The sequence below is a fragment of the Pieris brassicae genome, chromosome Z, assembly GCF_905147105.1.
Source record: "Pieris brassicae chromosome Z, ilPieBrab1.1, whole genome shotgun sequence".
Classification (NCBI taxonomy): domain Eukaryota; kingdom Metazoa; phylum Arthropoda; class Insecta; order Lepidoptera; family Pieridae; genus Pieris; species Pieris brassicae.
This window is the reverse complement of record NC_059680.1, coordinates 4,551,366-4,577,584: the sequence shown is the minus strand read 5'-3', so window position 1 is coordinate 4,577,584 and position 26,219 is coordinate 4,551,366. Positions and strand designations below refer to the sequence as shown.

The 26,219-nt window shown below is 33.6% G+C and overlaps 1 protein-coding gene across 11 annotated transcripts in view; it reads right to left on the bottom strand.

Annotated features, from left to right (window-relative positions):
• LOC123718685 (period circadian protein) overlaps window positions 1–25,665 on the bottom strand; it is a 31,581-nt gene extending 5,916 nt beyond the window's left edge. The window contains exons 1-25 of one of the 11 annotated variants that reach the window (XM_045675385.1): window positions 25,351–25,665; window positions 23,381–23,492; window positions 22,760–22,843; window positions 20,845–20,999; window positions 18,985–19,076; window positions 18,503–18,547; window positions 18,167–18,298; window positions 16,368–16,443; window positions 15,740–15,958; window positions 15,279–15,507; window positions 14,713–14,824; window positions 13,930–14,043; window positions 10,760–10,909; window positions 9,948–10,081; window positions 9,243–9,359; window positions 8,554–8,694; window positions 7,790–7,967; window positions 6,319–6,454; window positions 5,915–6,007; window positions 5,692–5,799; window positions 5,354–5,586; window positions 2,227–2,364; window positions 1,557–1,709; window positions 701–805; window positions 324–425 (exon numbers count right to left, since the gene is read on the bottom strand). In XM_045675385.1, coding sequence (XP_045531341.1) covers window positions 324–425; window positions 701–805; window positions 1,557–1,709; window positions 2,227–2,364; window positions 5,354–5,586; window positions 5,692–5,799; window positions 5,915–6,007; window positions 6,319–6,454; window positions 7,790–7,967; window positions 8,554–8,694; window positions 9,243–9,359; window positions 9,948–10,081; window positions 10,760–10,909; window positions 13,930–14,043; window positions 14,713–14,824; window positions 15,279–15,507; window positions 15,740–15,958; window positions 16,368–16,443; window positions 18,167–18,298; window positions 18,503–18,547; window positions 18,985–19,076; window positions 20,845–20,999; window positions 22,760–22,843; window positions 23,381–23,492; window positions 25,351–25,372 — 3,180 coding nt within the window. In that variant the 5' untranslated portion in view covers window positions 25,373–25,665. Of the gene's footprint in view, window positions 1–323; window positions 426–700; window positions 806–1,556; window positions 1,710–2,226; window positions 2,365–5,353; window positions 5,587–5,691; window positions 5,800–5,914; window positions 6,008–6,318; window positions 6,455–7,789; window positions 7,968–8,553; window positions 8,695–9,242; window positions 9,360–9,947; window positions 10,082–10,759; window positions 10,910–13,929; window positions 14,044–14,712; window positions 14,825–15,278; window positions 15,508–15,739; window positions 15,959–16,367; window positions 16,444–18,166; window positions 18,299–18,502; window positions 18,548–18,984; window positions 19,077–20,844; window positions 21,000–22,759; window positions 22,844–23,380; window positions 23,493–25,350 lie in introns of those variants that run through there. The other 10 variants (XM_045675387.1, XM_045675388.1, XM_045675394.1 and 7 more) reach the window with 10 other exon arrangements.
• Window positions 25,666–26,219: the final 554 nt, after the last annotated feature.

The window sequence follows — 26,219 nt, the reverse complement described above, 5'->3', positions numbered from 1 at the left end:
CCTGGACTATTGTTAAACGAATCAGAACCATGCTTGAAGATCAGGTTTCGAACGAGTCTTTTAGCAGATAAGTATTTTATAATTCTCAGATTAGACAAATTAGCATCGAATTTCTCACATCCTTCCTTTGTTTAATAACTGATTTTTCTATTATACAACCGGTGAAACAAGGCCGCGACACATTATTCACAAATAATGTGATGAAATAAAACAATTTTTTATGTCTAAAAGTTATGTTAACCAAAGACAATACTAAATAATGTGATTTTTGAATCGAAGCTTGAAGCTTTTCGTCGAAGCGCAATATAATCTACAACAATTACCTGTTCTGTATTCTGTAAAATTTCTTGGTCACGTGATAGCACTTCATCCTTATTTTTAGGTAACATTTGGTATTGGTAAATAAGTTCAGACGTCACACACACCTAAAAGCAAACATTTTAAGATTGAGTTTTCATTTGAAAATAAGTACATTTTTTTGATCACTACGACATTTTTTTTAAAAGAAAACACAATTTAAATATACTTATTACTTATTGTATTATACTTTATATGTAATTAAGTCAAATAGGGTAGAACAATGCACGTACATACGTGCAACAAATGTAGTCAATAAATGATCGTGTTAATATATATAAACTAACATATGTTAATTTATATATATTAGCTGTCGCAAAAGGCATTTCAAATGTAAACTTACTTGCTCCATCCAGGGAGGGTCCATCTTTCGTCTCGGCGTCTTAGCCACATCGTTTGTATTGTCAAAGGAACTGGATGTCCTGTAATGTGGATTGCCTGTCCAACGCTAAAATAATAATGGACTATTTGACAAGATTGTTAAAACCATTGAAAATTATGTATTAGTATAAGAACATGTACAAATTGTCATTTTTAAGTATGTTAAGTATTGGCTTTGAAAATTCAAAACCAATAATTTCAAGACGCCAAACGCTTCACTAGGGAAGACAGCGTCAGACTAGTCCCTATTACGTACCGTGTTTGTAAACACGTAAACAATCGTTAAGTAAAAAAAAAAATACAACACAATCGCTTTAATCAATGAGTTTTATGCGAATTAAGTTGCTGTCACCAGCAACATTCATTTCAAAAATGAACAAACATACATAAAACGTGACAATGATGAGAAATGCAATTTAAATTCCCAACCCAGCCAAATGACATTCTAAAAGATGACTTTTACTATGAAAGACGTTGGCCTTTGACGTCTTGGATTAGTGATGGCAGGTTGCTCCAGCGAACGCACAGCGAAAAGGTGCTGTTTATGTTAAAGCACAATTACCATTATTTATCCCTCGCGTCTACGCTTGATTTGTGTCGCCTTCCCAAGGTACTAACTAGTCTTGTTAACGAAGGTTCTTAACTTTTTTTTATAGAACTGGGGGAAAACTACCAAGGGCCTTATCTGATGTTAAGTGATACCGCCCATGGACACTCTCAATGTTAGAATACTTAATAAATACATTTTCCACCAGATTTCTTTATAGAAAAGCTTACAATAGGACACATATGTAATGTATTTTTATTTGTTGACATACCTTTTTAAGATCACCCTCTTCTGCACTTCCCGATTCACTTTTAAAGAAGTTGGAATAGAATGAAGAATAGCTCGACTCCTCATCAGTTTTTTCAATTGTACCTTCGCTGTTTGTCACCCCTGTCTCTTCTTTGCTTTCGCTTAATTTTGTACTCTGTAAATATAAATAGCACGTGTCAAGCAGGAAATGCCGTTTATTCTTATCTGAAATATGTTTGATTAATAATTAATTATTGAATCAACAGCTGAATCACTATTATACTCGAAGGCGAAAGTATGAAATTCATACACATCTTACATAATTCTTAAATATATATTAATCTCCATACATTTACGAGAGAACTTAAATATAGTTATGTATACGTATGTGTCATTTCGTGTAATAACAGTTTTTTTTCTAAATAGTACTTTATTATCAAACTAAGTACAACTCTCATCATGAAAGATTCGTATAACAAAGATAAAACAAAATCTCACGCGATTTCGCATAAATACGTGTTAAACTGTGGCTTTCTTCTTCTATAATATTACTAATTTTATACATAAAATAAACACTTACGATTGAGTCGCTACACGTTGACTTTTTTCATTACATATTCGAAACTTTATGAACACCAGTTACTTACAAAATAAACGAATGAACTGAAAAATGGGTGTCTTGATAAACATACCAGCTGGGAAACAGCGGCTGATGAAGAACTGGCGCCATTTCCATTATTATTTGATTGAATAAGGTGTCCTCCATCTTTCTCTTTCTGTTTTGCTGTAGGGATCGACTTGCTCTCCGTTGGAAAAGTGAGTTTACAAGCCTGCGATTCATTGCAATCGTGAATACATTTCAAAACCAGCATATACCGGCCTAATTAGTGGCCAACGACACACAAACAATTATTGTATTTCTCCTAACGGTAAATTGAAAAATCTAATTAGATCATATCAGTGCATTGCCTTTACATTGCTTTGATAGACAAAACAAATCTATATGGTGATCGTTTATAACAGAAATCTATACAAATTAAGCATTGCATTGGAATGATCTTAATTTTGGTAAATTAAGATCGCTGTTCGTTAGCAACGAAGCTGCATTCAGGATAATCAAAATCAAACAAAATTTATTTTTATATTATTGAATTAAAAGTAATGAAGATGGAATAGGCAAACAAAAATCCATACTTCCTTTGTATGAGCGCTCTGTATACTATACTAAATAATTCAATGTGTCGACAGATATAATTTTAATATATTAACCTCAGTACTGTCTTAAATATCTATCTTAAATATCGAATTATTTAGGTAACTATTTTTAGGTACATACATTACAAATGTATACCAATATTGACTTAATAAAAATTAAAAATTGTTTCCCTTATTTTAACGGAAATATGAATACAATAAAAGCACAAAATCATAAGTGATAATCTGATAAAGATCAATCATTGAATTGTATCACAATACCAAGTCTCGAGAATATGGAGTCCTTATAAAATAACCAAAATAAATAAAATAAATACACAATAAAAAGTAAACATTGAGCTTCTGCCTGACTATCTGCCTCATTGAAATTTTGTAACATTCTGCCGCATTTTGTAACCGAACATTAGTTCGGCCTTAGTTCAAACCAAAGTCACGAAATATTGGATATATAATTAAATTTTAACAGATACAATATATAAGAAAAATATAATACCGTAAGGAAATAAATATAACAATAAAAGAAATAAACCAAAACAAAAAAAATACATATATAGTTAGTTTAACATGTACGTCAAAGATTGCTCCAAAGGAGTATCGGAAATATAAAAAATAAAACTTTTACAAACCGAACTAAATGCTGAACATGTCATATTATAAAAGATAAGCTCATTATAAACGAGAATAAAGGGTGAGTACTTTGAAAAACGAAAGAGAAACTTCTCAGAATCTCCGAAAGAATCCCAACCTCATTCAACAACTAAAAAAGAATAACTTACTGAATTACTATGAAGCGCATGGTTCGATTACAACGCCTCAGGAGTAGGATTTCTTTTAAAAAAAAGACTGAAGCAATGTATTGAGAGGTGCATTGGTATATCAGGATGTGAACAACTACGTAAAGCTATAAAGCACTGCAATAAGAAGATTACATTAGCCATCTGCTAATGCTGTTAAATCTTATAATGGTTAATGCTGAATAGGAAAAAGGTTGCCTGGTGAAGAAAGAGTAATGGGTGCTTTGGTAAACGGGATCAAAGACGACTTAAATATAATAAATATTCAATTTACAAAGAAGCTAAAAGTCTTATGGACCTGGCATGGCTCCCCAAAAAAGGAGAAGTTGACTATATATTAACAAATGACATGCTATATATACAAAACATTGAAGTCAGATTGAAAGCGACCAGTCTTGTAAGATGCACCTATCTAGTAAAAGAACTAAAAAAGTGTCGAAGTCTTATTATTCTAGAAGATGATTTTAGATTAATATTCAAAATCCGTATTTAAAAACTATAAAAACCAAAATAAAGGACATAAGGGATATTGATAAAGGCAACTTTAATAAACATTATGGCCAAATTAAGACGTCACTAACGGAATGCTTAAGAGCCGTTACATAATAAACTAAAAATAGATATAATAGAAAAGGTTGTATGATCTAAAAATTACATAAAGGATCTGATATACAAAAGAAACAAGGTAATAATAAGAAATAAACGGTCAGTAACTCGAGATTCACCAACGATGTAGTTATTATCTCAAGCTGTGCTGCGCAGCTACAAGATACGCTTAACAAATTGATTTACGCAAATAAAAGTATTGGCCTAATAAACACCTCCAAAACTAAAATTATGATGAATGCAGCAAAGAACGACCAGTTTTTGTCAATGCCACAACTCTTGAATATGCCCCGAGTTAAATATACCTAGGGAAGCGAATATCGCATGTATGGAATAAATTTTGGCCAATAAAAGAAGTTCTAAAATCAGACCTAAACTTCAGTATAAAAGGAGTAGTCGTGGACACATGAATATTATCTCTGCCATGTAGATGGCAAACGTGGATTTTCAATAAAGCATTAATAAAGTAGATTGGAATATGTCAAAGGGCTATGGAGCGTACGATTCTTCGATTGAAACTTATAGACAAAGCTAAAAACGGTGTGATACGAAACCGTACAAACATAAAAGTTGTCGTAACACACAAAACAGTTAAAGTGGAAATGGGCCGGACACATTCAGTCGAACTTGGGCAGATGGAATAAAAGGGATAGCGGGGCCTAGTTTGGAAGAGGTCTTCACTCCGTCGGAGGTCGAGAACTAGTGTTAAACATAATGACATGGACTTAGTGTAGTTAGTACTAGTTGTAGTGAAGTACTCGAATAAAGGCTAGAATTCGATTTTATTTATATTTATAAAACATAAGCAATACCTCTATTACATAAATTATTGTAAATACACCCGAGCAACCAATAGATTGATCCCTAAACCACTGTTTAAAAAATATTATTAGGGTTCTAATGTTTATTTCTAAAAATGCAAATTAAAATATTTAAAAAATAGTTTCCATAGCAATCATTAACTTAAAAAAAAACAAATCATTCAAACAGGGTCGTGAAATTACGCGTTAACATTGACATCAACATAAATTATTTCATGCTTATTTTACACATTAGACATAATAAATAATAACGTCGAAAGTTATATGAAAAGTAATATTTGTTTAGCTCTGGGCTTAGTCTTTAAAGACATTCACGCGTGTACGCGTGTACTACAATGTGGTACAACCCTATTTGAACGAGTGACATGCGACATATTTCTTACCTCTTGATAATTAGTGCTAGACAGACCGAGCATTGCATTCCGCATTGCCGCTGTATCATAGTTTTGTAACATAAATCCTTGCTGCATCTGCATTTGTTGCATTTGATGCATGTGCTGCATTTGTTGAATATGCTGAATCTGTTGCATGTCCGGCATTTGTTGCATGTTTGGGTTCACCGCCGAATACATTAACGGGCTACTATAAACCGGCTGCGCATACATAACACAAGGCACTGTAAATAATACACATCCTCTAAAGTTCAAATCTTCATGAATGTAACAACCAAAATAGTTAAATGAAAGAAACAATTTAAAAAAAAGTAAAATTTTAGACTTACTGGCATATGCCTGGTCGATTGTGTTTTGATTAGGTTTGTGTCTTGTGTTTGTTCCATCACCTGACATTTGCTGTGACACTGCAGGCACGTAACAAACGGGAACCAGTCCTTAATTTAAATAAAATAAAAGTTGTAATAAAGATACATATATGTAATATTAGTCTTCCACCAATATCTATATTCCACCCTCAATAACAATATTCAATATTCCCCAAATATTTACCTGTAACTGCAGGGTTTACTAAAGGCATCTGTTGAGAAATACCAAGGAAGTATGTATTCATATTGTTCACAGCGGGGATCATTGGAGGCCATACTGGAATTCGAAATAATTATATCAAGTATCTGTCTATTAATTATTACCTATATAGATGATATAATGGTCATATTATTGCATGCATATCTTCAGACAAGTTATTATTATTATCAACAACGAAATATCCCCAATCCCCTGGGTCATAAAAAGACTGAATTGGGGTATCAGAATCATTCTTTAGGAAGCCATATGTATGTAAAATATGACTATAAACATAGTAAGCATATTGTATTGTGTTGTAACATATAAACTTCGGAAGAGACAATTTTAAATTATTTTTTGTCGCGTATTTCTGTAGATATAAAACTTACTAGTGGTGCTTTTGTGCGAGGTTGAAGGCCGAACATCGTCCGTATTTTCGTGCCGTTTTGACAACTTCACCGTAGCACACCGCTGCTTGATGTAAGAATTTTCTGATTGCCTGGACGATCGCTTCAGACCAACAGACTGGAAAATGTCACGTGTCACGTTAAACGTAAGTTAAATAAATCATTTATACCCAGTCCAGCCATAATTTTTGTTACAAATGAAAATGCATTCTTTTTAATGAATTAATTACATAAAAATGTATGCCTACATATTTATTATATTCTCAGCAAAAAATAAAAAATAAATTCTATTCGAAATGGCCACCTTTGGCTTTTATACAGGCCTTTAATCTGTTTAGACACGAATTTACGCTCAAAGAGAAATTTGGCAATGCTTGCTCCAAGGATATTTAAGAGACTCAATGTCGCCATGTCGTTGAGAGCAGGCCAAATGCTCTAAAACTGACCATAATTTGAAGTCTAAATAAGTCTGTGATGGCCAGTCTTCAGCTCTCATAAAGTACGAAACGTTGCATTCGAGCAGGGCTCGGGTAGTTCGTTCCTTGTGACCAGAGACACCACCAAACCATCACTGACGCTGGATGGTGACCACGTTGTACCTTTCCGACCACATGAGCAGCTTCTTTAGAACTGTGAGCGTACACTTTATCGTTTTGCCTATGGTTCTGTAATCCTGGAAATTATTTCATCGGAAAAGAGGATATTTCTGTGCTTTTCACCTGCGTGTCGCGACAGAAGGCGTTTTGATCGATCCATTCATTTTAATTGTAAATATTGATTTAGGGCATGTCCAGTATAACGACGATAAGCAGCGATAGAGTCCTAGCGGGAAACCTCATTTCTCGCGATAACATTTTTTGCTTCATAGGTTTCGACGAATTCTGGCTTTAACAGCAAAACAGCCTTTGTAGTTCTAGCATCACGCGGCCACCCCTATATATTCCATTCTGGTCTTCGACAGAATAAGTGTTTATGCATCTGTTGAGTACGATATACGAACATACGGCTGATACCAAGCTTTTGAAGTGTCCGGAATATGACCCACGGCTCCATACCCATTTTGTGCAAGGCGATCACTGCAATCCTATTTTCTTTAACAACCCATTCCATATTATAATTTGATCATGAACACGAAAAAATATGTGAAATGGCGACAAATCTAAAGTTTTTAAAATAATATAAGTGTTCCAAAATCAAAATAATTAAAAGGTTGAAAAAAAGAAAAGTTTTCATATAACCGTATTTATGGCCAGACTAGTTATATACTTATCATAAAATCGTCTTTTTAATTTTATAATTTTATACAATGTGATACATGTGGCCAGACCCTCACGAACAATGTGGTCCCTTAATAAGTTAAACATTTTAAGAACAGTAGGAAATTTGAATATACAGATGAATACACCTATTTAATATATAAAAGATATAGTACATTTGATAAAGATTTAATTACCTCGGATTCAACAGTAGATAGCCTAGCAGAAGTGGGCAAGAAAGACGCATTACAACGAGCAAGATGTTCCTTCTTCTTGAGCCTGGATTCCTTCGAAGACTTCTTTCTTTCATCTTTGTGAGCTAATTTAATCTCCCTATGTAACTTCATTAACTCTTTCTCCATGATCGTGTTATGCCTATAAAGCACATTAAATTCAGTTTCTATCTATGTCTGATACTGAACTTTAGTGAGGGTATTTAAGTTGTAATAATAAATTTTATCTAAATCATTACACAGCAACTGACAGTTGAAATTAGAGTATTATGTTGTTAATTTTTGAGCTCTGTGACATAATGACAATGGAATCTGACAGTAGCGCCGTTGATCGCCACATATACAAAATAAAACTTTTTTTTTTCTATTAAAAACTAAACATGATTATAATGGATAAAAATTCAATTTTCGAACGGTAACATCGTATCAATCTTAAGTCAAGAGCTAATGATGAATCTTCTTTTGATGTCTTTGTTTATTTTTTCTCGCGTGTAGTTTCCTAATCTTTTACTTGAAACTGGCACAAAGACTATCTAACTATTGCCATAATATAAAAAAATATGGATCTAACGTAACCTTCTTGCTTCTTCTTAGTTGTCAGCGGGAATAACTGATCTTTACTAATTTGTATTACTAAAATTTTGGCACAGTTTGCTCGAAAGATTTCATGAAATTGTATTTGAGCACAATATGGCTACACATGAACTCATAATTTTTTTTAAACTTACTTGTTTAGCGCAGACTCTGTCAATTTGATAGATGTGTAGTTTCCCAGGGTGACAGGAGTAGCATTTGACAAATGGGCTACACTCGAATCGCACGAACTGGTCATATCACCAGAATCGACCATCTCCATTGGTGGAAATTGCCTGAAATTTTATATTTTATTACTCAAACTTTCTTCATATACAGTAGTAAATCGATTGACGATGTCAGAAAAGAACACATCTAGGATATACATATATTTTTATCATGTTCAATTGTATTTCAAACTTAAATATGTTAGTTACTTCAGAAATAAAATGGCTCATGATTCTTACAAGAGAAAATCATGAAAAGGTCACTTCCAAAATAACTGTTTAAATTTACTTTACTTTACTGCTTTAGTTTACTTTTGTACATATTTGTGTTGTGTAGTTTAGAAAATATCATCAAGGTCAAATTCATACAAAATAAATGTTAAGGATTTGACAATTAAGGATAAATTCACCTTTACAAATAACAAATTAAATTAAATTTAATGTACGTAATAATTTTCTTTGTTTTTAGGACGTTACATTTTCCCTTGAAGATTCAAATCGAAACAGGAGTTCCCGATGTGAAATGTCCAAGTAAAATTGTAAATATTGAATTCTTTTGTCTGACAGATTTGATTGATAAGTCAAAACGTTTACTTAGTAATTAATAAAATTATTACCCGACGGAGTAAAACTTTCTGTCACACATCGACTGGTGCGCTCCAGAATCTAAATTCCCATATTTACCATACTCCGAGAACGGTAAATAACTGTCAAAATACCTAAAAACAAAAAAACTATAAAAAAAATTAAATATAAATTGGAAATAACCAATGCATAATATATATTTTTTTTAATACAGTTGCTCAAAAAGTAGCGTATTGCAGGGACGTATAGCGTTCGGGATGTGGGCTATTACACACTCGTGCTTTTTCTTTACCTTTTCCGCACTAGTGCGTTATCTTTCCCAACTGTCAAAACAATGTCTATTAAAAAGAAAAAACCAACCACGAAGTTTTTACTAAAAAATCATAGCAGTTTTTATGATTCATGCAAATATTTCTAAAAAGGCGCTACTAATTTGTTTCAATATCAGATTTAATGATTTGATTCAATGAGTTAGGTTAGGTTTCATTTCTTTTCAACTCATTAAATTTTATTTCATATCAACAAAAACAATCTCCTGAAGCTGTATGGGCATAGTTCCCTTTGCCACTGTATTCTTATTTCTTGGCAACTGTATTAAAAATAGTTGTTCAGTACACGTGCGGAATCGTCATTGCAACTTGTTCAGATTGTCAACCTTTTTCGGACCATTTGTCGGAACTCTTTGAAATGACAGGCTTTCCGCACTTGTAATGAAATATACTACTGACTTCACCTACCGTTGCAAATTGCCGTTGTAATTAAGTTGGTTGTAACTTATTTGTGTTTCAGTACTAGACTTGCTCTCTTGATAATCGCGGTGAGGAGAAATTCCGCCCAGCATTACGGAATCACGCTCCTGAACCGAAAAGTCCTGTCAAAAATATGAAAAAAAAAAACATTTACTAACTATATATGCCCGTTTCGCTCTTTAGTTTTATGATATTTTTTTAATAAGCAAAATGTTTTTTTAGCCTATTAAGAAAATGTTCACGAAACAGCATTGGAATTCCTGATCTGAGGCTTGATCGATTGAGGATCATCCAATCCTGGCTAGGGTAGGTAGGTAGGGTAGGCTAGGCTAACACTAGTAACATTTGTACACATATTTTATAAAAGCCGGCGCGCACTTGAACATGTATTACTTTAACATCAGGAGATCATCTTGCCCGTTTACCTCTGTTCTATATTAATACTAGCTGACCCAGCAAACGTTGTTTTGCAAAAATGTATTTATGATAGGAGAGTGATAATTTACAACCCGTATGTATTTTTTAAAGCTACAAAATAAAAAAAATATCCAAAAAATAAAATATTGTATTTTGAACAGGAGCCCTATCACTTAGGGGTTTGAAGTAAAGATGCCGATTGTCAGACCTACTGAATATGCATACCAAATTTCATAAGAATCGGTCGAGCCGTTTCGGAGGAGTATGGGAACGAACATTGTGACACGAGAATTTTATACATGTAGAGATAAAAACAGTTTTTTTTTTGTCATACAACTCAATCAAACATACAACAATTTTCAGTCCTTTAATATAGTACTTACATAATAGGCACTGTCAGCCTCCTTAACATCAACCCAGATGTCTTCGTCGTTCTTTGGGGCTTCGTCCATTAGACTCTCCATGAACGAGGCTAAGTCTTGGCAACGTTTGGTCATTTGTTGCTTCGCCGCTTCCGCTGGCTTTGTTAATATCTAAACAAAATAACATAGTGATTACAGTTAAAAGAAAACCGGCTTCATTGGCTGAAAACGCGTATAAGTCATACCAACACAAAATATATTACTGCTTTCAGAATAATCTTTATAATAGAAAATAATTTACTTTGTTTTTAAGAAATAAGCTACCATCATCTACAAAATAATGCATACACAGAAAAATTAATACAACATTAAACAGTAATAGATCATAATATATACAAAAATATATGACCTAAAATGAGGCAGATCTTTTGTCAGACTCAACGGACACTTAAAAACGTCTTTTAATCTATGCAGTACATATGTGTCATGTATGTTAGTTATTTTTTTAAGTTAGTTTTCGCTGTGGGTACGAACAGAATCGGTGGTAGATGTCGCCTATAAAAATAACCATGAGGCATCCTGAAGCCACTTTGTTACAATTTGTTAGTGCAAATTCTCGGCGCACTCAGAGTTCGTTGTAGCCCCTCGAATCTATTATGAATACACGTACATACTACATGTGCCTGGTGAATTTGTTTTGTATCCGCTCCAGCATCATCCTATACCTTCTTTTATGAGGAGCCCAGATTCTATCATTATGTTCCAGATTCTTCTACAAGAACAAATGGAGGAGTTGTGAAACCACTAGCCTGGGTTACTAGGTATCCAAGATTCGAACGCCTTCTTACGTATATCCGTAATGTTATTCCTAAATGTCAGTTTTGACTGTATTTGATAATTCAGGGCAACACCCTTTGTCGCTACTCCTCTTTTCGAAAACACTCTTCTTAAAGCCACTACCAACGACGAACGACGTTCAGCTTCGCGGTCATTTGGAGGGAAAAACTAAATTAGCCTCCAAAAAGCTTGGTGGGCTCAGCAAGGCGAGACAGTACTTCATTCCGGGCCACCGCTTGCAACTCTAAAGAGCGCAAATAAGGCCCCACGTGGAATACTGTTCTCACTTCTGGGCGGGGGCTCCCCAGTACCAGCTCCTTCCACTTGACAGTATCCAACGAAGAGCGGTTCGAATCCTTTGGCGTTGCGTAGAGATGTGGGGTCACTCTTCATCTTCTACCGCATTTACCATGGAGAGTGTTCAGAGGAGTTCTTCGGATTAATACCTGCAGCTGAGTTTCATCATCGGACGTCGAGGCAGAATAAAATATTCCACCCGTATCACCTCGACGTCCGACGTTCCATGACTGAGCGTTTTTCAAGGCAATTTTTGCCACGCACCACCGCTATGTGGAACCAGCTGCCCACTGAAGTACTTCCGAAGCAATTCGACTTAGGGTCGGCAACGCACTCTGGCATTAAGTGACCATCGGTGGTGGTATCACTTAAAATCAGGTGAGCCTTCTGCCCGTTTGCCCCCTCTTCTATATAAAAAAAAATCATTAATTGCAAAGAAATTGCAAAGGTCCGAGATTATTACCCCGAGTAACACCGAAATTCGCATAGAAAGGCTCCGAAAGAGCACCCTTAAATTCTACACACTGATTCCGGTCTCTCAGTTATCAGACCCGAAATCGCAACTGTTTCATCCTACCTCAGCAATCTTAGCTAAGAGTTCATCGTTATCTGCCGTGTCTAACGCCTTAGCCACAAGGTTAGTAGCCGTGCTTCGCGTTTGCCGAAATCAATCCTGAGCATCGCTAAGTTAAGCGATATCTGCGCTTGTAAAGTACATCGTAATGTACTTAAATTTTGGTTTTCATAATCGGGTGAGTTTTTTTTTATTTTTTAGGTCTGCAGGCGGTGAGGTCTGTTGCTATGCTAATAAAGGGTTTAGGTTCATACTCTTTTCTCACCGCTTGACGTCGCACGCAGTGGCATAGTCGGATTAAAGTGTTTAGTATGTCACATTTTAAACATAAATCTCTATAATTTGATGTTTTACATTAACTTTGAAAATAATGAAAAGCGTTTTGCGTCTTCAACATCTTAACATTTATTTGCCTAGATTTTTGCGTACATTACGCCGAAAATGTATTAGAAGTTAAAATGATTTCATCTAATGGTAATTTTGGGATTGTTTCATAACGACAGCCTTCATTCGGGTGTGGTACTGAGCGCTTCCAATGAGCTCATCGAGAAATTATGGATTTGCAGGTTTCTTGCTCATGGAAGTAACAAGGTCGTTATCGGTATGTCCCAACGCCAAACCCGTGAACGCTTGGTCCCACAAGCCTGTGTCCTATTACAGACCCTGCTTTTTCTACATTTCAATTATATGTTGCAACCTATCAACATTTATTGCTATGTGGACGATAGCACTAGATACTCTTCACACTGGTCATGCAGGTATTTCTCGGGCATTTGACGATCAGTACCGTAAATAACTTGTGTCTGACTGAAGCCAAAACTCAGCTAAGTGTGGTATCGGACTGGGGTCGAGTTAGTCCAACTTTACCCCTAGAAAATACAAGTTAGCTTTTTCCGCTAAAAAACACCCTTCGTCGCTACTCCTCTCTTCAAAGAAACTGTCCTTAAAGCCGTGGACGTATCAAACAATGTTCAGTATCGCGGTTATTTGTAAGCTAAGGCTAAATTAGTATCCAAGCAACTTGGTGTGAGCGATAGTACTCTACTCCGGGCCATCGCTTCCAACTGTAGTAGTAGTACAGTACACAGTAGTAGTAGCAGTTATTCAACTACCCGCTTTCTGCGCGGTTTGATCCCTTAGCATTGCGAAGAAAGGTGCCTTTGGACTAATACCTGCAGCTGAGTATCATCATCGAATAACATATTTTCTGTTGACGTTTATAAGTGTACTGCGTAGTGTAGGTACCTATATGAATAAAGTTATTTTGAGTTTCAGTTTGAATGTCAAGGATAAATACGACATTCCACCTGTCTTATCACGGCGTCCGTTAAACTGAACGTTATTAAGGCCGATTTTGCCGCGCACTTGCGTACCTTCTGGCAGTGTGTGTCCAAAGGCGGCGGTATCACTCAGGTGAGAGTCCTGTCTTTTTGTGCCGTGTTCTATAAAACATTGAAATATATATCTTTTAAAGCATCCTTACCTTATTCATGACCTTAAGTATGCTTTCTCTAATGGCTTGTGCTGTGTTCTTATCATCTTCAGAGAATTTCATAGGCTTTTCAGCACTTTGAAATACATCAGGATTATTTGGACCCTGAAAATATTATTCCTGTTTAAAAAGTCGTAATCATAGTTTACTTTACCACTATATTTACGTCAAACAATAACACCACTATGCCTTAACGATTTCGATTTCTTTCAATATGCGTAAGGTAACTCAGTACAAAATTTCATGGTTTAGCCAAAGCACCAAATCACTGTTTAGCCAAAGCACGGCATCGAAGACCAAAGTAGCCATAATGATCGAAAGTAAATGATGCCGGAATCGCTATCGCAATTAGTAGTTAGTCAACTAGACCACAACATAAATAAAACAAAAAGAGATTGGTACTTTCTGACTAGAGTTTTACGATTGGCTAATTTATAATATCGAATCTTTTGCATAATCTATATTGAATCGAGTCGATGTTGCTCAAGACAAAGAGAAATGGAAAAATACGGAGGAGGTTTTTACCCTAAAAGAGCCCATACAAAAACTAGACCACTAAAAAAGAATTGTAATTTAATTTTTTTTTAACTTATACTAACACAACTAATACGAATATTAAGAAATGTAAACTAAACACTTGTATGGATTAATTAATAAAGCTTTAATAATAATTATAGTAATTGGCTAAAGTGAGCTTAATCACAATACGTATTGTAATGCGACTTCGCAAAATTATAATGTCTTCGCGTAATAATATAAATAATTTTGACTTACCTCAATGAGCAAATGTTTTCCAATAACGAATTCCAATTTTCTAGACCACGGGTTTATAAATGACGACCACTCGGTCTCGAGTTTAACATAATCACCATTTTGAGTCATCATTCTGTAAACAATTATAAGAAAAAACACTGTAAGGGATAATAAATGAATATTGATTCAAAATAAAAAAAAGTTGCAACTACTTTTGATTTTGTCTTCAGATATCTGTATTCGTAATATTTCTTAATATTCTGCAAAGCATGTATAGTAGTCATTTATATTATACGTGCGTTTCCCTGGAAGTCGCGCGGGAGACTAGCACTGCATTACAGTGTACGATAAATATAATAAAAATGTGCTTAATTTTATAAAAGAAATTGACGATTTTCTTTAAGAAATACTATTATTTTTATTACGAGATCGATGGAAGAAATAACAAAAATAGTTGGTGGCCCACAATTGTTAGAGCTTTTTGCAAATGCGGCAGTTTAAATATACACAGAAAAATCAAACTATAGAACTGTAAGTAATCGTACTTTGGGTCAATATGAAACAGTTAACAGAGAGATTATTTTTACCTGATTGGTTTTGATCTCAGAACACCACCCTCTTTAACAATAGTTTCGTACACTTGTTTTAAATATACAAGGTCGTGGGGATGGTATAGTTGAAGTGCATCCATATTTAATATATCTTGAGGTGAATATCCCAAGTACGGCACTGATTCAGGATCTATATACTTTATATCACCATTTGACGCGTGCCTTATAACGAACGAGATAGGTTTCGATATAATTTCGTTTGGGACTGAAAAAAAATACGAAAACCGTGAATCATGGAACTAATTACAGATATGTAAAGTCGCATTTTTGCCTTCATATAATACAATATTACAATATTTGTGGTAAACCAGTTCGGATAAAATTGGCCAAATTAATTAGAAAACACGATGTCGTAATTAATTTCATACATAGAATGAGAATTCCATTGGCACAGCCGGCTTAGAACGTTTAAAATTGAGTTACATAACAAACAGTACCTTTAAAAGCTGGAAAGAACGGAGTGGCCTGCACAAGTAAATAAATAACCTCGCCTTCCTCATCAATTATATTTCTAAAGGATAGTTTAAGTAAGAACGGCATAAATGAAAGCATTTGATTCTTTACACCGAATCCACTATCCAATCCACGGTATTGGCGAATCCGACACACCATAGTTGAAAGTGTGCTACCTTTAGAAAACGAAAGTTTTATATTCACTGAAATCCAAAGAACATAAAAAAAATTAGTACATATTTCATTAGTAAAAAAACAATATATTTTCTACTTAAGGCTATAACGCTAAAAGATTTTTACGTATTTTAATCTTTGGATTAAACAAATAATTTAGTACAGATGTCGAATTTTAAGTGATATGTAAATAACAACTAATTTGTTTTAAAAAATGAATTTGAATTAAATTAAATCTTGCAATCATTCAAAAGCGCAAATAAAATATTAGTAAATCTGTAAGAATCATGTATTAAAAAATTTAATTTTTATCAACGGTTCTAAATGAAATTTATTTTAATTGTAAGACAATACATACAGAGCCATTGTAAGACAACACAAGCAGACACCAAGCACGGAATACATTGGCACAATTTATTATATTATAATAAAAGTTACCTTCGTTAGGAGTACCATTTAAAATTTTTGGCGTAGCAACATCGTTCGTTATTTGTGATGCGAAGGTGTTCCGGTCCTGAAAGCGAATATTACAGATTTGAACATCTTTCTTCAAAAAAAGAGCGTATAAATTCTTAAAAGGCCAGCAACAACTCGCGAGCCCTCAGTATAGCCCGAGCGAGGTATTAAGAGTGTCCAAGGGCGGCGGTATCACTTAACGTCAGATGAGCAACCTGGCCGTTGGCCCCGTTCCATTAAACAAATGCTCTGTGTTTTGTAATGCGATGAAGTGTTAAATAAATAATTACCCAAAAGTCCTACAAATATTTCACTGATTATTGAGCCTGACCAACTCAGATTATATTAAAAAAAATCATCTCTTATAGACCAATGATGGATTTGTTCGACACGATAGAAGTGCTCATCAATACTCAGCTTGTGCATCGTTTAAGCTCGCAATTATATTTCGTAAACTTCCTAAATTAGAGCTACCTTTTAAATTTTCTAAAAAAAACAACCGTATGATAGAAGATATACACACTAAATTCATAGCGTAACTATGCATTTTACATTTTTTTATAAATATTTGTAACATCGATGTTATACACTTTCTGTATTGTGCAAAAATATTTCAAAACATTAGTCCCTTTTGTGGCTTGTTCACGTTTTCATTTGAAGAAACTTTCAACTTTCTGTCTTACAGCGTAATAAAACCCTAAAACGTGTTTGAGAAGTTGAAGGCTTTCTTACATCAAAGGCTAAACTTTGGTATTTAACTTTTTCCTACACAGGCTTGGTTGTACAACCCTATAAAATAAGAAACTTCGGTTTCTTGTTTAAGTTTAGTTATGTTTTTTCCTTTCTCGAGTGTAAATATGATGGTATGGATGATTAAAGTGATGGTTAAGAAAATATTAGAGATATTTAAATATCGCAATTAAGGTGATAAATTTCAAGAGAAATTAGCAAGACTCGGTTGAAGTTCCGAACTATACAAAGAGAAAGATAAAAGATATTCACCAGCAGGCAATGAACCTCACACATATTGGCGATCTTAAGCACTCACACCGCTAACGCACGTGTTGGTTGCAACATCGCAAACGTGATCGCTCACGCTCCAACATTCGCAACAGGAATTCAATTTGGTACACAATCGTTTCGTTGCGAACACAACAGAATGATTTCAACCCTATAACATTTCACCGCAGAGAAACTCGTTCAGTCTAATCATTTCATGAATACTACTGATGGTCCTCCAATATCAGCTTGACCACCTCATATTGCTCAACGAATGCTCGCTTTATTCCGGACCGTTGTATAGGAGATTATTCTTAGAATCATTTCGGATGTGTCAGTGTTCAGTACACTGGTCTTTGTTAGAGCCTATCAACCAATTCCACTTGATCCCGACGATGTTTGACAATGTTCTTAAAACTGTGATTATTACACACGTTCGACTATGAATTCCGTGTGCAGTGTACAACACAAGTTAGAAGCGCAAATATGTGACTATATTATATATTATTATTAACAGCCGTCAAGCATAAAAGATGTTTATGTCGTTTTTTCCGTACGGAGTGTTGTAGTAAATATATACTCTACGGTATCAACTTCCCTTACAGACTTTTGTTTGAAGAATCATATTTGACGGTTCAGTGCATAACGCTTAATATGAATATGGTAACAATCTAAAGTGTTCAAACATGTAATTATACTCAAGTCTCAATTTTTTATTGATGGAATTCTATGACTATTAATCTGACTGCCATGGCAAGTTAATAAGGCAATTATCAACTCACCCTAGGATGTACGAAGTCAATGAAGGACCGTCCGATCCACATATCCCTTGGGAAACCCAATGTGTTTGTGAGGGAATTTGTTGTGTAGATAACCACTCCGTCTTGCATAGATATCACACACGAAAAACCATCCTAGAATAATCAAACCTACATTTAGCATTTAAACGAGATTATTACAAATGTTTTAAGTTAAAAAATCTTGCGCCTGCGTTCTAAAATAAAAAGGATTTTGATATTTAATTAATTAGCAAAATAGTACGAAGTAATCTACGTTTAATTTGAGAAACATGGGCAGGGAAACTAAACGTTTGGTATAAGTAAGAATAAAGTACTTACTTTACACTTTGTTGGTGTTTGTATCGGGATATTGCACGAACTCGTCTGAAAAGTTAAATCATTAGAACCCAATACAAAAAAGAAACATAGGCCATATTATTGTGAAACTCCTTATTCGAAAGGATTTTAACATAAAAAATTAATTAGGATTTAAGCTAATATCAGGCCTTAAAGTTTGAGAGTATCTTTTGAGATCTTGATGTATGTAAATTAGCATTAATATTTTTAATACTCGAATCTACCAGGTACCTTTATTACTTAACACAAGCTGTTGAAGTTAATGATTTCGTGAGATGTTCACTACACGTAAAATTACTCCATTGAATTCGGCGAGGAACAATCCTTATGCTCAAATCAATGGCGTGCAGACACAAAAGGCTGATCAGCTATTTGCCTATTAAGAATTAAGAAAAAAAACTATCAAGAAAACAGACAGAAATCTGAGAGAGTCTCTGAGAGAGTTGTAGCCCTAGTTTAATTACCTTATCCTTTGAACTATTTCTGTCTATAGTCGATAGGTCATTAATTTCAACTTGCGATACGTCTTTTTGCTGCACGCCAGTTGAGCTAGCATCTGCATGAATACATTGTATAAGACGCGCTATTAACAATTTCGTTCAATTTCCAAATATTATTTTAATAAAAACATTCGACATAGTATTGTCTTTTGTTAAAATAGCTTTTACACGTTAAGAAAAACACTTTTTGAACGGATTAAAGCTATGTATTATTATTAAAAACTGAAAACAAAAGGTGTTATATGTCAAAAGTATCACAGTTGCAGAGAAAGTTGTTTTATCTGTATTTATTGCCCCGAAGTTGATATCGACTAAAAGATGATGGGTTTTTGAAAAAATGACTCACGGTGTCCTCTATTTTACCGGATTGTCTTCAGTCACCGTGACCACGCACGCTGAAAAGCACGCAAAACGTAGGAAAAAATTTAAAATTTAGAATTATGTAAATAATTATAAGTTTTTAATAATAATACATAGCTTTAATCCGTTCAAATAGTGTTTTTCTTAAAAACATTCGATTTATAACAATTAACCCCATTTGCATTATAATTAATTTTAATTACCTACAAGGTTTAAATCTATTAGGTTTATGACATACAAGAGGCACACTTGGCGTCTTGTATCCCACCTGTAGTGTTGTCTCAATGACAAGCTGCATTATGGACTGTAAATGAATTTAATTAAACGTTTAGCAAAGGATCGCTAACACTTACGCGCTTTTAACTTTTTGAATAAAACACTTAAATATGAGTTAATAGATTTTTAATGTCAAAAATCGACGTTTATGCAAAAGTATTGTTTTCAGTTTTCTATATAATTTAAATGTCTGCAAATCTAATATAAAATACTCTGCCTAATTTTAGAGGAACTCCAAGTTCCTCTTCAAACAATTGAGATACCTTTAAGTTAAAGCAAATCGATTCAAACAAATAAAATTCTTGGAACACTTTTTTGTTATAGAACAAACTGGCTTCCGCCCGTTTGCCTCATGGCTCACCTGATGTTAAGTAATAACATGACATGGACTCTTTCAATGACAGACGGCTAGCCAGTGCTTTGACGGCGTTTTAAGAATTTTCTTAAAGGTCCCTTTCGAATTGGTTCGGAAATACTTCAGGACCAATAACTATTATTTGCCCTCCTATCCGCAATCTACATAAATTATTATAACGTTTTACAGGAGTTAAGTGGAGAGTAAACGATATAAAATGTAATTAAGATATTGTTTTTGTAAATGAATTGGGTCAGTAAAACGGAAAACTAAGCTGGATTTATCTTTCCACGATATTGTAAATCTTCATATCGCTAAATGTAATGTAAATAAGTATTCTTAATGCGTACGTATGTTTAACGACCGCTGTTTCAAGCAAGTGCCCTTAAACTATTTAAAAAAACGTAGGTACCATTTAACATCGGGCTCTAATTATGCTTTGCTAAAAGTAAATTTCTTTAACTCTTTAAACCAAATAAATTTGGTCAAAGATAAATTTAATAAAATACGACAAGAAAATAGAACTTACATGAAAAAATTGAGTACCTAACTATCGGATGAACGTCCAACAGTTGTGGTATACATATAGTACTGAGAACAAATTGTTCCATTTTTTTTTTAAAAAACCTTTTGGTAAGTTGTTCTGTGCCTTCCAAATAAATCATACATACAAAATATACAATTACCAGACTGAAAGCACTATAATTTAAAAAATAGGCTGAAATGACGATGAGCAAAAAAAAACATTTTAATGTAAACTTTGTTTTCTGTGTCCTACGAATACAATTTTGACAAATTAAAAATATTAAATATTAATTATGGAAGTTACGCACCATCATTACGTTGTTCTTCAATAGGTTTTATTTCAGGTTCTGGATCTGGTACCGTCTGCTTTTCCTCGTGGATCACTACAGTATCTAGCTCTAGTTGCTTCTTCTTTTTCTTTACCTTACAACGTATTTCTGGAGGTTGACTTACATTGTTGCTACTGTTAAACCAAAAATGTATTCATGAATTAAGAAACGATTAGTTAAGAAATATTTTGACATTGAAACAAAGTTTATTTCACAATTTCAAAGCATTATCGTGCACATATGTCACACTCTGGAGGTTGGTTGAGGATGATTTTATACTGTTCAATCAAAAATATATTCATGAATTACGAAGCGAATAGTTAAGAAATACTTTTTCATTAAAACAAATTTATTTCACAATTTCAAAGAACTATTTAAGAACTACTTAAAAAAGGCCGTGTTAGACACTCAAATTCTATGTATGGAAAGCATAAAAGCCTTTATTTTTCATAATATAGCCATGAGAACGCGCGTAACGACTACACGCAAATGTATGTAACGCATCTTTCCTTTTCGCCCAACCTAGATCTTAACGGATCCGGGCCATATAAATATTAGAATCGTGAGCGAATCTACGGTCTCAAATCTGCCACCAACAATATAGAAAATATCCGCCAATAATGGAATAATAGATTTCAGTAAATACAGTGATCATAGGCATTATATGTAGCGGCATAACAAGACCCTTGTTGCACACAGCACGTAGTCACTGATACGGGAAAAAACAATAATTTATATATAGCATCAGAACAAAAGATGGCCCTTTTAGTCGGTAGATATTAATCCGTTCCCAGTACCAGATCAATCTGGTCACGTGCGAGGAAGCGCTATAACAGTCCCACGCAATCTTTATAGTCACATGTTTTTAACCAACAACGTTCACGTTTAAGCATCACGTTGATAAAATATATTTTCGAATATTGCAGAAGTCTATTTATTTCTTAATTTAAGTTTACCACATCATCATAGTATTATACTATATCTACGGTATATGTTAGAAGCTATTTTATCTAAAGTATCTAACAATTTTGGTAAACATAAATGTTACAAAAAATATAAAAATGTATGTACTATATATATAAGAAAAATATTATTAATGTTTGCTAATTATTAAGCAAAGAAAAAAATTACCAGCAAAACAGCGGATTGGGTATGAGGACACCGAATATATCGTAGTAAAAAGTACTAATTAATCCGTTATAATCGAGAAGAGGAGCCTCAACTACTTGTTTGGTTTTTGCAGATGGAATTGTTGCTGGTAAATTCCGCTGATTTTAACTTTGGGATATATATATACATATATTGGGATTAACATTAATGTTACTTTCTAGCTTACATTGGAACTATGACATCGTCTACAAGTACATTCTAGGCGTTCACAAATGAATTCTCACTCGCTACTTAGCCTATCGGCTTTATCAAAACAAATAATAAAAATGCAATAAAATATAAAGCCATAGGTGTTTTATCCTTAACAATATATTACTTGTGTGTAACAGGCTACGAAACTCAAAAGAATTGCTTACAAAATTAAACTATATATATATATATACACTTAGGCATATCGAACCCTTACAAAGTTAAGCGGCTAACTTCAATAGTCAAGCGTTGGTGGTTAGTTAAGTTAGGCCCAACCAGAAGCTAAAAAGATCATTCATTGTTCTATTCTACTATAAATCATAAATTAATGAAAAATACGTTATACAACGCTTTATAAAGTGTAAAATGTCAGTGATAATGATAATATGGGTGCCACATATTGCGGTACACAGGTGCAAAGCTTAGGAGGCTTAACAGATCATACATTATAATTTACATACAGATCAAACTAATGATGTCCTGTATTGAAGTCGGTTAAAAACAAATTTGCACAGATAGGTAAATTGGTACACACCTGTATCCTGAAGTGGAGGGTTTTCCTCCATATCCACTACTACCGCTGGAATGACTTTCTGAATGCGTCGAGTGAGAGCTTCGGCTAAAAACAGACGACATTAATTTATTTATTCAATAAGCCTTAATTATTTAAGATAAGTGATGCTTATGAATTGGCTGACATAACATTCAACCTACGCCTCAGTCGTTCTCGGGCGAACAAACCGTTGGCATTTTAGCTTCTATCCAGCTTTAGTCTGTAACTTCCGATAGCGACACGTTTCCAATAATGAGTTCTTATTCTGTGCGATCCCAAGGTTGCGACATAAGCTTTTCGGATATTGAAACTATATCCAACTTGCATACAAAAACATCAACATTGATATCGCTATTGGAAATACAGAGTACGGGAGGTCCTAACAAGGAAAAGTGGGAACGCCGGATAGAACTCATTTTTAATTTGTCTGTCCAATATACTGAGACTATATACAATATAAAAGGATTTTTATAACAGAGTTTTAAAACAACAGAATAACAATATAATGATCGGCGATTCGCTAATATTACTGGTATCTTTAAAAAATAGAATATCGCAGCATAAATATACTTTAACAAAAATGATAATTTTAGTATATCTTACCTTCTTGCCTGGCTGTTACTGCAACTGTTAGTGTAAGCGGAATCGGAAATCTTCGCATTGTTTTCCGCGTCATCAATATTACCCATAGTTTTGTTAATCTTATTCTCCGACGCTATAAATATAATAGACAAAACCATTTCAATACACTAATTTATACATTTTATAATCGCGCAGAGTTACCCTGACGTAACCTACGTACATATTTGTAAGTTTGTAAGTACGCTAGTGGTAGAAAAATCTACGTATAATTCTTATATTACACCCAGGTTGAAGTACGTTGACTATAAGTAAACGGCTGATTAACCTACAGAGGTTGGGTTATATGTGTGTTATATACAAAGTTATAGCAATTTATATGTTTAAATGTCTATTTGCAAAATATTTTTTCAATAAGTTGTCCCTTACCAGTTTCAATTTTATTTTAATACACTAATTATAATCTCTATCTGGTGACGCCGAAGGAAATGCAGATTTTCTGGCATTATAGAGTTCTATGTTACGACTATGGAAGTAAATTGTCACTTCGAGGATATGAGGGACAAGGCAAACCAACCAAAGTTAAGCAATTACGTTATACGGAGTTACACTATATATAATAAGTATTGTCCTAATTTCTGTTTTAATTCCTTGAATAAGAATTGAGAATTCAGAAATTTAAATTGAATTGAATACATCTAAGTTCATACATCACTCGCAAAAGCAATTCGCAATAAAACAACTGCAGTATGCAATGTACTCCTCTTCTATATTACCAAAATCACACATTTATTTTGATCAGAGACCACAGATTCAGATTCAATAGAAAACAATTCAGTGAAACAATACAAACAAAAAATCATCGCCTTACCATGAAATATTTTTCTCAGGCTAAACATATTTCAGCTAATATGTAAAGGTAAAAAACTCAGCATTTGAGAAGGCTGTGTACATTGATAGACAGTTAAAATTTTATACTTAATAAATCTTCATCCAGAATCAACTAGATTCAGTGTATTTATCGAGATTTATTAAAAATTAAAATCACTGTACGCACAGCTCACATTAAACTTTATCAACAATATTTGTATGAAAAATATTATAAGGCAATTATATCTGGAGATAAGTTAAACAAGCAAAAATGTTTTAAACAATGCAAAACAAAAATTGTTTCGGATTTGAAGACACCAAAGGCTACCTACTAAGTACTTGAAAATTATTAATGAAAATAAAAAAATATCCAGACCTATACTTTGTGTTCATTCTTCATATGATTATATATTGCCTTTTTTTTGAACTATCATGTACATTTTTTAATAGGTTTTTAAGAGATTACAGACCTATGAAGAAGAACAGGAAGGTTCTTACTTTTGGGAAATTAAACAGTTAAATAAAGTTCCTTTAGTACTGTTATACAACATAAGAATGAACACAGATTTATGCAATTTTTGCTTTTAGTTCCAACCTACAACTACAACAATAACAATAATCTAAATTTTCATGTATGCCAGTTCTCAAGGGCTTACAATGGACAAGGAGCGGCAACCATCTCTTCACCATTTTTTTTAAATTGCCAACTATTTTATAACACTTGTAACCATTACAACTTGCTACATTACATGGACACAATTTAAAAAAAAAACAAGTAGTTCTTATCAGCAGTAGACATGGTGGAATAGGAGCATGAACTTATAGTAAGAATTACAGTAACACAAAACTCAGTTTATACACAAATTTCACCACAAGTGGGAAATTCTGAGACATAATTTTTTAACAATAGTTAAAAATACTTTAAAAACAGCATATAATTATTCTCTTCATACAAAAATCACATACACAAGGGTGATTAGTTATTAGTATAATCAATTATGTATTTGTAAATATTGACAGAATATGCTATGCCTTAAGACAACTTTATAATTTTTTTAACAATTATTTAGAGGCTAGAATAATTTAAATGCATATTTTATTGACAACATACAATACAAACTTACCTTTTATCATGTTAAAAGCCATGTTTACTTATTTTTCCTCTATTGAAAACTGAATAACTCTATGTTATTAGTCTAGTTATTACCACTGTCATTATGATACTGACAATTCTTATAGTTAGACATCATCCGTACATACATACATACACCTCCGTTAGCAAAAAAACATGCACTATGGACTTTTTATTTTTACGCTGCCCAATTGAAAAACACAAAAACTTTATTATTTTACAAACTGAATTTGCGTATTTTAGTTAATTATTTCTATCCAACGCGACATGGAACCTAAATAGGTTTACTTATTTTACTGCGTGTATACTGTTTTTGTCAGTTTGCGTAGTGATGTTCATCATTTACGATTTTAGAAGTGGCGCTTGAATCGAAGTATCGATGGAGTTTATATAAAGAGTAATTAGCGTTAGCACGCTTCTATTACATATTCCTATTAGTACAAAATTATTACAAATGGCATAAAATGAGCACTTTCTTCGTAAGGGAATCCGCCTGTAGATCTGTGAGTCTGAGTTTGCACATTGATGACTACATGAAGTTATTTATGATAATACAAATTTAAAAAGCATCATCTATACTTTTCATAACGAGATATTATAAAATGTCATACTGAAAAAAATAACTGGCATAATTGAACTCTAAAATTATAAGCGATCCAAACCGATTGCCGTACAATCGAATAAAGTAGGTTGTAAGTTTATTCAGACATCACTACGGTTCACGCTCAGACGCACGTGAACACGTGCTGTGAAAGAGAAAGCATGATAACTGCATCACTTTTTTCAGAAAATTCACGTGTTTTTCGCAACTTTGCAAGTATATTACGATCATCGATGACAAACATCTTTGAACTAAGACAC